We start from the raw sequence: 12199 nt of genomic DNA, 5'->3' as shown, positions 1-12199 counted from the left end.
TTTGCAGTCACCAGGTTTAATGAATAGTGCATTGGCCCAACAAGGGTTTTGAGATAGAGAATAGAGGGGTAGATACTGGCTGGGGAATATTTGCTCTACCATATATATTTTTTTAATGACTAATTAGGACTATTAAGATAAATTGGACTGTGGATAAATAAGTTGAATAATAAGAATTTATGACTGCTTTTGCAATTACTTTATTTCTTTAGATTCCAGCTGCCTGTTTTCAGTGGTGTAGGTAAATGTAAATCTTAGGCATTATGCTGGTTGAAATTTTTCAAAGTAAGTAAGTCTTGGGCGCCATGCTGGCTCTGTCGGAAGAGCGTGTGACTCTTAATTTCAGGGTCGTGAGTTCGAGCCCCACATTGAGTGTAGAGGTAACATACTTATATCCATACATATATAAAATACAAACATATTTATATATGTACATATATAAAATGCAAACTTAAAAAATAATTCAAAATTATTTTCATACAATTGTATATATTTTAACCTCAGTATAGAGGCATAGGAAAGTGAGGCACAAAATAGTCCCATTTTATATATGCAAAAATGGAAGCCTAGCTAACTAACTTGATGGAAGTGGAATTTTCAGAAGGTTCCGCTCCCTATTTAGCACAATTTCCTGGCCATGTTGCTAGTTCGTGGAAATGACTGGTACACTGTTTACGGGCCAGCAATATTTTGGTGATTTTAAGCAAGACTATGTTGAGTATCATTGAGATGAGCTTGAAACATGAAGTAATTCATATAAAGTCAAAAAGTAATTTATTTTGATCCAGGAATAAAAGTTGAATTCTTTTCCATATACCTAGCCCTTTCAGTCAGGGAAGAAATCACTTCTAACCTTCCTTGCTAATTTTAACTCCCAAAAAGTCACCCCCTGAACCTCTGCTTTTGGAAGAAGGGAAATTAACAGAAATTCTCTACTACTGCAGCTTTTCTGCTCTCTTCTTTCTGGCTGTGGGATGTATGTACCACATAAAATTCAAGAAAGCTCAGTAATAACTCCTGCTTTCTGGATAGGAGAGCCTTTAAATTCTTTGATCCTTTTTACAGTTTCTCGTTGGAAAACAGATATGAGTCATGTGTTAGTTTCCTGAAAATACTAATGATGTAAACCACTGCAGTAGTAGTGATCAAGCTTAAATTAGTATGTGGGTTTAATATTTGTAAAGTGTTTATTAATGTATCTCCACTCTCTGTCTTTGCAGCCTTTTGGACTGCAGGATAGAGAATGTTTACTTTTACTTAAGGCAGTGTGAAGATATTTAAGAAGCTTTAAGTAAATTTACGTGTGTTGTGAGCTGTGGTTTTCTTTTTCCAGATGGAATGCTGTTGGAGGATGGGGTTAATATTTTAAGCGCTTTACATTTGGGAATGAATGATGAACCTAGTTGCCCCAGTGCCCTGCTTTTGGATTTCAGTGTGATTATAGAATATCCCACGGTCCTCTGATTATTCAGTGCCTGCTTGTGTGATTGGGACTGGAACCTAGGCACATTTCCCTCTGTGAGGTTCATGCTCTTGACTGCTTGCTGTGTGCTGCCTTATCTGTGACAAACATTTCTGTGCTAAATCATGTTTTCCTCTGTGCCTTCAGTTTTAATTTGGGGACTGAATTGCCCCCAAATCAGTAAAATTCACACTGAAGATTTATGGCATTTAAGTATATATATGTATATGTATATGTAGGCATGAAAAAATAGGCTGTTTGCAGCAGTTATCTGTAGGTCATGTGATTATTGATGACTTGTGCTTTTTCTTCAGATTTTTTTTTTATTTAAAAAAAATTTTTTTTTAACGTTTATTTATTTTTGAGAGAGAGAGAGAGCATGAACAGGGGAGGGGCAGAGAGAGAGGGAGACACAGAATCTGAAACAGGCTCCAGGCTCTGAGCTGTCAGCACAGAGCCCGACGCGGGGCTTGAACTCACGGACCGTGAGATCATGACCTGGGCTGAAGTCGGACACATAACCAACCAAGCCACCCAGGCGCCCCCAGATTTTTATAAGAAAGATAAATTTGTTTTGGGACCCCTGGGTGGCTCAGTTGGTTAGGCATCTGACTCTTGATTTTGGTTCAGCTCACGATCCCATGGTTGTGGAACCTGCTTGGGATTCTCTCCTCCCTCCTGACCCTTAGTTGAAGACTCTTGTTACTATGTAATTATTTTGCTAAGCTTCTGTTCCATGGAATCATGGAACTTACTATTAGTCTGTAAGTAGGCACTTACTATTAGTCTGTTAAAATATTTTGGTTCCTTACCCTTCTTCACCCCAGAGCAAAAGCCAGTTCTCTTAATTGTCCTTTTTCCTCATTCATACGAGTTTTTTTAGGTTGATATCAGAAATTTTAGATGTTTCATTTAAGTGATGAAATGGTGCTGCTTTTCATTCTGGATACTGTTGGTTAAATGTTATAATGTATTTTTAACTTTCTTCTCCTTATTTAGATCGAGTCTGTTTCTCAGCCCCTGGAAAACCATGGTGCCTCTGGTCATTCAGAGTCATTGTCTACTAAATCATGTGGAGCATTGAGGACCTTGTCAATGGCGTTATTAACACGTAAGTTTTGTGTCTACTTCCTGTGCTCAGTAGGCTCGTAAATGATGAATTTGGGACTCTTAGTTATCCCTAGCCAGGACTAACCCTGGTTTAAAGTCAGAAACCTTATTGCTTAATAATATTGTGCATGCATCTTACAGTAGCAAGTATATTTTAATTAGCATATTAATGTGTTTCCCCTTTACTTACTGTAGCCTAAAATTAACTCACCATGGAGAAAAAAGAAAAGGTCCTACAGTTATTGGAGTCGTTATGGTTGGTCCTAGTCTTGGTAGAATTCTTCAGAAGCGTGTACATAAAATCTTTTACTCTAGGACAGATTAGATCCCTAAAGGCTGTATTTCTAAATCTGTATTTATGAAAGTTGAAGGCATCCCTCTACAAGTGAACAATGTGTATACATCCCTGAAAGTCGAATTTTATAGAAGAACTATTACTTAGGTAGCCCATTAACATTTGCAGGATTAATCATTTTCTTACCACTTGCAGTTTTCTACAGCTAATTCTTCATTCATGCTTCTGTTGTAGAAGAGAACTTTATCACTTGGAACCTGAATTTGTCACTTACTGACTTACACTATTCAGACATGATGTTGTTGTCCACCAAGAGTCTTAAAGATCAGCACAGACACTGCATGCACGTGCACATGCACACATACACACTCACTCACTCACTTAGATTAGCAGATACCAGCATCAAGAAGTGATGTGCATCTGTCCTAGAACTTGTTTGTGTCTGTGAACATGTGTAAGCAGAGGAGGTTGAAACGGTATCAAAGGCTTTGTTTCCTTGTCTTCTGAGACTTGGAATATCTTCCTTCCCATTGTAGTCTTCAGCCTATCTTGGCAGACACATTCCAGGTGACATCTCTGATGCTGAGGAACAATTACAAAAAAAGCAAAGACTGAATCTAGTTTCTTCATCAACTGATGGCACCTGTGTGGCAGCCCGAACACGTCCTGTACTGAGCTGTAAGAAACGAAGGCTTGTTCGACCCAACAGCATCGTTCCTCTTTCCAGGAAGGTCAGTACTGGTGAGACTTGGTCATTGTTAAACAGTGAGCCAGATGCTCAGGTAGAATTATTAGTCTTTTGCCAACTTTGGTTCATTTAACTAGTGTTTTCCAAACTTCACTAACCACCCAAGTTTCCTGGGGAGCTTGACAAAATACTAGGTTCTGAAGTTGGGCCTGGGACCCTTGTTCTCAGAAAAACAACTCCTAGATGGTTCTTCAGCCAGATTTGGAAACCACTGACTTGAACTTGTTAATAGAAATGGGGAAGAAGAGGTTTAAGTGCTGCCATCAACACTTTGAAGGAGGGTAACGTGCTTCCTACTTGTCCTGTTATCACTGAAAATGGCATGCTTTCCTTTCAAATAAGAGTCTCTCTTAAAATTTTTACATTAATGTGACTAAATGAATGGAGGTCAGTTAACAAGTGTAGGAAACTTTTGATTGCTGCCTCTTCAAATAGCACAGTTGGACTTCATTCCAAAACTGATGTAATAATACTTCAGTAAAATTCATACCATGCAGTGGTTAAGAGCATTACCTTTAAAGAGGATAAACTTGGGTTTGAATCATGACACTGCTACTTAATAGCTTTATGATTTGGAGCACGTTTACCACCCCCACACTCCTCTCCCCGTATCCTTCCCTTCGCCCCAGGCCTCAGTGACCTCTTCGGGTGGTTTGAGGGTTAAATGAAACGTATGTAACTTGCTCATTGGGATGTCTGGCTGATACGTTCCTGGTACAGAGTGGCTGTTACTGTTAGCACTTGTGTTGTTCACTCATTCAACAAATATTATTGAGCTCCTACAGTGAGCGGGGTCTGTTCTATGCTCTGGGAATACAACACTAAACAAAAACAGATAAAAATGTTTGCCCTCCTGAAATACTCGAGTGGGTAGAGACAGAAAATAATAAATTAGGTATAATGGTAAGTCCTATAGCGTTAAGTGCTGGGGAGAAAAATGCAACAGATGAAGGGAAACAGGGACTGCCCGGGAGCTCCGATGGAATGGGGCCTGGAGGCCTTGCAAGGGGAAGGAAGAGATGGGGAAGGAGTGACTGGTGAAGTGGAAGGAAACTGAAGGGAGTAAGGCACATGGAAGACGAATGAAGAACGTGGGTCAGTGAGGAACAAGCGGTGGTGTGTGAGGTGCCGCAGGCAGGCCCAGCACAGGAAAGGTGCGAAGTGACCATCGTGTATGGCAGGGTTAGGGTTGTTCGAGGTCCGTGTGAGCTGTCTTGCTAACGGGAGGAGAGCGAAATTCTGCTTGGAGTGGAGTGGGTTCAGGAGAGAAAGGGGGCAAGGAGTTGAGATGTATTCAAAGCATTAAAGAGAACTGAATGCTTCAGTTGAGAAACGTTCTAGATAACTCAATATTGCTGTATAGGAGAGCGGAGAAATCACTTATTTGAAGGGAAATGTTAAGATAGAGCTAACTATTACAATACACTTGCTGATGAGAAAAGTGATAACATAAGAAGAGGGGAGAGAATTGTCAGAACCATTACTGGTTAGACAGTGGATTATCGGTGCTTGGCTTGTTTTGTTATAGTGTGCAGTTGGACCAGATAACCTTGCCTTTATCTTTTTTGTTTGTTTTTAAGGAAAGCACAGTAAAAATTAACTATCAGATTGTACCATTTTTCTCATGTCTGTTCCTTAGAATGCGTGCATTACCAAAATAACAGAAAAGAGAAGGGTATTTGGCAAGTTTCTCACATTGACATTTGTGGTCTCAATTTTTTATGAATAGACCTATAAGTCAGAATTTTTTTCTCAGAGGTTAAAGAGTTGATATTGAGAAAGCAAGAAAACTGTATATTACTGTCAAATGTAAGAAAGTCGTTTTTGATCATGTCTCTATGCTTTTGACAACAAAAAAACCTCAACCAAACAAAAACAAAAAATCTCAAGGGGTAGTAGTGTCCTTTCTCCGGGGCAGTTTGCTAGTCTCACTGTGTCATGACATCTAGGGATTTTGTAAAAATTTTCTGTGGTGTAGGGTGGCCTCCTGGATTCTTTTTTATCTGTATGGTAGCAAACCTTCCCTGCTCTTGACAATAGCTTCTTCTGGTCCATGCCTAAAATCAAATGTACTTGTGAAGAGACATACAAAGCATACTAAAAGACCCTTTGATTCCAGCACCAGTTATTTTTTTTTTCTTCTTCCCTCCTCCTTCCTCCTCCTCCTCCTCTCTCTTCCTCCTCCTCCCTCCTCTCCTCCTCCTCCTCCTTCTTTTTTAGTGTTTATTTTTGAGACACAGCATGAGTGGGGGAGGGGCAGAGAGAGGGAGACCCAGAATCCAAAGCAGGCTCTAGCTGTCAGCACAGAGCCTGATGCGGGACTTGATCTGAGCAGAAGTCAGATGTTTAACCGACTGAGCCACCCAGATGCCCCCAAGCGTCAGTTTCTAAAACACAGTCATCCTGACCAGCAAAAGTAAGCTACATGGTAAATAAGACAAAAGAAACCAATTGAGTTCAGGAGATAAACCATTTGCTGGTTATAGCAGAAATACTGGAGTTCTGCCAGTGTTGGAGGCAAAGGCCATTCTGTCTTGATTGCTCACTAGGTCTTCTTGCTTGGTGATATTTGCTGTTGAGCAGGCATCTTGTCTTTTATCATTTTGAGGTGCTGGATTTGCCAAGCAAATTTATTCAGCACTGTGTTGAATCCCCAGTGTGCTCCAGGTATTCTTGTGGTTTCACTGGTGAACAAAGTGCTTGCCTTCATGGAGCTTACTTTCTAATGACAGAGCCTAGATAGCAAAGAAGGTAACAGATAAGCCATTCTCTGATATTATTAAACAGCATTGAGTTCATACTTTAATAAGATTTGCTTCCAAGTTTTTTTAAAAAGAATTTTAATAAAACAGGAACTACATCTCTCTGGATTAACTCAAATTACCCTTGTTATTGCCCTTCCCACCACATTTCTACCTACGCAGGATAGATGGTTATTAGTATATCTACAAGTAGAGAATGTAAAAGACACATGTTTAATGTCAATGTTACTGGCTTATCTACATATTTTAAATTACCTCTAGTGCACGCTAGAACCAAATATAAAACTCACTTTAGGGAACTCATTCAGTTTTACAGAGCAGTCATCTTAGTTGAATCACAGCTGGAATTTTATTCTATCAAGTTTTACCAGCATTTCTGAAATTACAATATATCTTATAGCTGAGATGTACTTTTAGTGTAGTAGCACATTTCTTTTTGCCTCTAAAAGTCTGTTTTTATGTCATTAGTATCTTAAATTCAGTGACTACAACAAAGGATTTAGTAAGATGAACTTGTTGGAAATAAACAGGATTGAAATCTGTCAGTAAATAATGAAAGGCTTTAAATGACGAAACTGTTGACTTTAGGTTAGAGTTTTGAGCAGTGAAGTATCATAAGCTGTTTTTTTTGTAAAAGATAAATATACAGATAGTTTATGTTTGGAGTAGATTGGCGATAAGAGAGACTGGAGTCTGAAAGAAAGAAAGACTAGTGACAATAGTAATCCTAGTGGAAGTGATAGTCTGAAGGCTCCAAAGCTCTCAGGATGCAATAGTTTTGAAAACTAGTCCTAAGGAAGAATCACTAGGGTGTTGTGAGTATCAGAGTTGGGAGGGCAGAGAGCTTTGAGATTGGGAGAGTGGGGTTATCTTCCATGGAAATCTGTAAAGCCTGGGGAGAACGTGGAGGTTATTTCCTATTATTGTGATTTTATTGTAATATTAGTACATATGATAACAAGTTGCCCTTAATTGCTATTTATTATGTATTTCATCACTTTTGGGGGTCTGGTATGGTAGATGTTAGCAATTAGGCCAGTGAAGAAACACTCAAGTGACAAATTTTTGTAACGTGTTATCACTATGTTTATTTCCTATCCTGCTTCTATGAGCTATAGTTATAGCTCAATCTAAAACATTAGTTTCTAATATACTGAAATTTCAAATCAGTAAAAGTTTTAAAAGAAATGTGGGGCCAATATAGGGTTGCTTTTTATTTTGTTAGGTAAAGTTATTTTGTATATTAAGTATATCACAGTACAGATAGTATTTTTTTAATGCTTATTTACTTATTTTGAGAGAGCTTGTGCACATGAGCTAGGGAGAGGGGGAGACAGAGAGACAGAGACAGAGAGAGATAGAGAGAGAGAGAGAGAGAGAATGAATCAATCCCAAGCAGGCTCTACACTCAGCATGGAGCTCAATGCAGGGCTCAATCTCATAACAGTGAGATCATGACCTAAGCCGACATCAAGAGTTGGACACTTAACTGACGGAGCCACCCAGGGGTCCCAGTACGAATAGTATTATAAAAGAAAAAATAACATGCCTTGAGATTTTTGGATTGGCCTTAATAGCATTTTTTTTAATCTCTTTTTGAGATCAATACAACTTTTTTTAATTCCAGTATAGCTAACATACAATGTTATCTTAGTTTCAGGTAAACGATATAGTGATGTAACAATTCCATACATCACCCAGTGGTCATCATGACAAGTACCCTCCTTGATCCCTGTCACCCATTTCACCCATTCCACCACCCACCTCCCCTTTGGTAACCATCAGTTCTGTATAGTTAAGAATCTGTTTCTTGGTGTGTCTCTGGTTTGTTTCTTAAATTCGACATATGAGTGAAATCATATGGTATTTGTCTTTCTCTGACTCATTTCACTTATTAGGATTATACTCTCTAGCTCCATCCATGTTGTTGCAAACGGCAAGATTTCTTTTTTTTATAGTTGAGTAATATTCCATATGCATGTGTGCGTGTGTGTGTGTACTTACCACTTCTTTATCCGTTCATCTGTCAGTGGACATTTGGGCTGCTTCCATAATTTGGCTATTGTAAATAATGCTGCTGTAAACATAGGGGTAGCATTTCTTATCAGACGATTTGACAGTGTTCTGGTGTGATTTTGGAATTTTATAGTCTGTTGGAGGATAATTATGTAGGAATGTTTGCTCTGGGTTTTATTTTAAAGTTGGATTCTTTAAAGTGGTCCTCTACCACTTCCTCGTGTATCACACTTGAGGACATAACAGGACATTACATATCAGTAGGACATTCTCTTAAGGCCGAGTGTCGTGACATTTGTGGATGAGAACTAAAGAACTAAAGTGATTTTGAGTTTGTATTAAAAGTGAGTAATTTGGTATCAAATAAAATATGTTCTTTATTGACAGGGGCTTCTTGTGATAAATTTTGGAAGCCTAACTTTTCAATACTAGTTGAACTTTTGGGCAGGAGCAAGAGTGCCATATGGAAAATTGTAGTTTATTATAAAACACACACAAAATAAATTTTGAAAGGCTGAGATAAAATACATAGAAGTTGAAGCTCTGATATTTTATTTGTAAACTGTCCTCAAGCTAAAAGAATTTTTTTCAGTGCTTGAACTAATACTCTGATTAACAGAGAATGACGAGTAGAGAGCTTTGGTACTAGAATTTTTCATGTGCACCGCATTGAGTTTCTAATGGAAATTCCTTCAGAGAGAATTAATGTAATTTATAGTATTAAAGGAACAGAATTTCTCCATGTATGTATCTTATCTCTTCATTCAATTCTTACATATTTCCTACATTCATGTTATTTTGTGATGCAAATGAGATCTTTTCTGTTAGTGTTATTTCATGAGTGCTTTGAGTTTTGTAATTGAACACTTCTATGAACTCTGTGTTCTGGTTGATTATTTTTAATTTCTACATAGATCTGTCACCAGCAAGCAATGTGATACCTCTTTATACACTTCTTACTCCTTTTCCTTGACTAGATACACTTCAGAACAGTGTTAAGAAAAGTTAGTTGTAGTGAGGCATGTCATTCCTTTTAGAAGTTCACTATTAACTTTGATGTAGGGTAGCTTCTTAAAATGAATTTGGATACTTTACCATTTGCTATGCTCTGGAAAGCTTTAACGCGTTTTTCTGGGAAGTATCAGTTTCTTTAAAATTTGTTGGAACTTAAGTCAAAAACCATCTGAGACTAACACCTATTTATTGTACAGAAAATTGTCCGTTTATCAGATTTTTCAAATTAAGTCATACAGAATTTATAGAAAGCATTCTTAATTTTTAAATCCTTGTTACCTGTGGTTATGTCCATTTCTCAGTCTTAATTATATTTGTCTTCTCTTTCTTCATTAATCCTGTCAGCAGTTTTCCTGTTTTATTGGTCATTTCAAAGATCAGTTATTTGCTGGTAATTTCTGCTTCCTGTGGTCTTGATTTTTTTTCCCCCTCCTCTCTGCCTTTATTCAAATGCTTGGTTAATTTTTTCTGTTCTTCTGTAATAATAAAAGCACTTAACTTTTGAATTTTCTTCTGAGTGTAGTTTTTGGATGGCCTTCCACAGCCTTTGATGTGTGAAGTGTTTTTTTGCTATTTGTAAGTTGCCATTGAGTTTTTGCATTTTTTTCCCAAGAGTTACAAATTGAGTTTCCAAATTCTAAATGGTTTTTCTTTTTCAACCTTTTGTTATTTAATTACTAATTTTTATAGCATTTGGTTACAGTACGGTTTGTGTAGTTTCTGCTTGTATTTGTAGTCTGTTATGTTGATTTTTGTTTTAATGTCATTGGTGTCTAGTGTGGGGTTCTCTACAGTCATATCTTAGTGACTTATGGCTTCTATCTCCAGTAGTTTTTGCCTTACATTCTACTTTCCTTGATACTAATGTTATGTAGTATGGGATTTTTCTCCCCCGTTTACTTTTAAGCATTTGTTTTCTGTGTGGTTTTTGAAACATCATAAAAGCAGATTTAGGTGGTGGCATTTTTTTTTTTTTTAATCTCAAAAAAGTCTTTGGTTTTAATGGAGATTTTATTAAATAGATAAGTTTTCCATTTTATATTCATTTTTAAAACTGGATTTAAAGGCTTATTTAGGCTTATTTTGATTGTAACATTTCATTATTTATTGATAGTCCTCTTTATACCTTAATGTACCCATTTATTAAGTTCTTAATTTGAATTTGTAGTTCTTCAGGATTAGAACAAGTTTGACCATGTTTCAGGTTCTTAGCTCATAACCTTTGTCCCTTAAAACTGTTCCACTGTCTTTTGGCAGTGGGGGTGATTATTTGTTGTTTTGTTTTGGCATAGAGTTCAGATGATCTTATTGTCATTCTTTTATATTGGTAACCAGTTCTGCTCTGTACTGTCCAGTTTGGTAGCTACCGTAGCCATATGTAACTATTTAAAATGAAGATAAAAAATGTGGCACAGCCACATTTCAAGTGTTCAGTAGTCACATGTGACTAGCCGCTACCATCTTTAAGTCACATAAATATTGAACATTTCCATCATTGCAAAACTGCAGTGGATATTGCTGCGGTTTTTTTTTTTATCTCACTCTATCAAGTTTTCTTCTATTATAGCTTTGGTTTGTGGTCCGCCTGAGTTTACAGGTACAAACTAAAGTATTCCGGTTATTTCTGTATTATTTTCTATCCTGTTTGTTTAGCTCTTACTACCTGCTCCTCAGTGTAATCATTAAATTAAACGTGGGAAGTGATTGGACTAGTTTGAATGCACATAATAAGTATTCAGATGTTAGCTGTTAACATTTCTGTCATTGTTTTCATCTCTTGGGTTCTCCCATAGTGTAAAGAAGGAAAGAAAAGTTTATTGCTCACGTCCTGTTTTAATTCTCCAGATCGTCAGTCTAACCTATAGTACCTCTTAGGTAGGTTCTAGTTCTGTTACCAAGGGTGGTTAAGATTTTTTTTTTTCTTTTCAGATTTTATATTTCCTTTTTATGTCATCTTATTGCCTTTCATCTTCCCTGTTTCCATGCCATAGAGCCTGTGTTGTCTTTGACTCTGTTGGAGATGTGGGAAGTTTGATTGTTTCACCAAACTTGTTTAACAGTTTTCCAGGGGTGTGTTTTTTCTGAATTTCTCAGATTTGTTTCCTTTTCCCTTGTTCTGCAGTATTCTACTCATCGTCCCCATGCTGAGGATTTTTTTCTTTCATTATTCTTAAAAAATGAGTCAATTTATCCAGACTTTGTGTTTATGACTAGAAAAATTTAGTAGCTGGGTGTGTTTCCCATCCTAGTTCTGGAAGCTAGAGGTTTGAAATCAAGGTGGCAGCCCTTGCTACCTCTGAAGGCTCTCTAAAGAAGAATCCTTTCTTGCCACTTCCTGCTTCTAGTGGTTGCTAGCAGTCCTTAGCATTCCTTGGCTTGTGGCAGCATATCTCTTATCTCTGCATTTGTCTTTACACAATCATCTTCCCGGTGTGCCTGTGTCTTTGTGTTTTCACATGGTCTTTTTTTTTTATGTTAATTTATTTATTTTGAGAGAGTGAGTGAGAGGGTGTGAGTAGGGGAGAGGCAGAGAGGGAGAGAAAAAATCTCAAGCAGGCTCCGCACTGTCAGTGCAGAACCTGATGTGGGGCTCGATCCCATAAACCATGAGATAATGACCTGAGCTGAAATTAAGAGTCGGATGCCACCCAGGCATTCCCACATAGTCTTATTAAAGACACCAGTTGTTGGATTTAAGACTAATTCAGTATTACTTCATGTTAAACTAATCACATTTGCAAAATCCTGTTTACAAATAAGGTCACATTCTGTGGTTCTGGTTGGGCATGAAT

General features: G+C 37.5%; 1 protein-coding gene across 1 annotated transcript in view; it reads left to right on the top strand.

Annotated features, from left to right (window-relative positions):
• KANSL1 (KAT8 regulatory NSL complex subunit 1) overlaps nt 1-12199 on the top strand; it is a 179888-nt gene that overhangs the window by 142694 nt on the left and 24995 nt on the right. Inside the window, 4 exon segments of the mRNA XM_030296161.2 lie at nt 2462-2551; nt 2554-2573; nt 3404-3420; nt 3423-3598. Of these exon segments, the coding sequence (XP_030152021.1) occupies nt 2462-2551; nt 2554-2573; nt 3404-3420; nt 3423-3598 (303 nt within the window).

This window comes from Lynx canadensis, chromosome E1, assembly GCF_007474595.2.
Source record: "Lynx canadensis isolate LIC74 chromosome E1, mLynCan4.pri.v2, whole genome shotgun sequence".
Taxonomy (NCBI): domain Eukaryota; kingdom Metazoa; phylum Chordata; class Mammalia; order Carnivora; family Felidae; genus Lynx; species Lynx canadensis.
The sequence above is the reverse complement of the archived record's forward strand: the minus strand, read 5'-3'. Positions and strand labels throughout refer to the sequence as shown.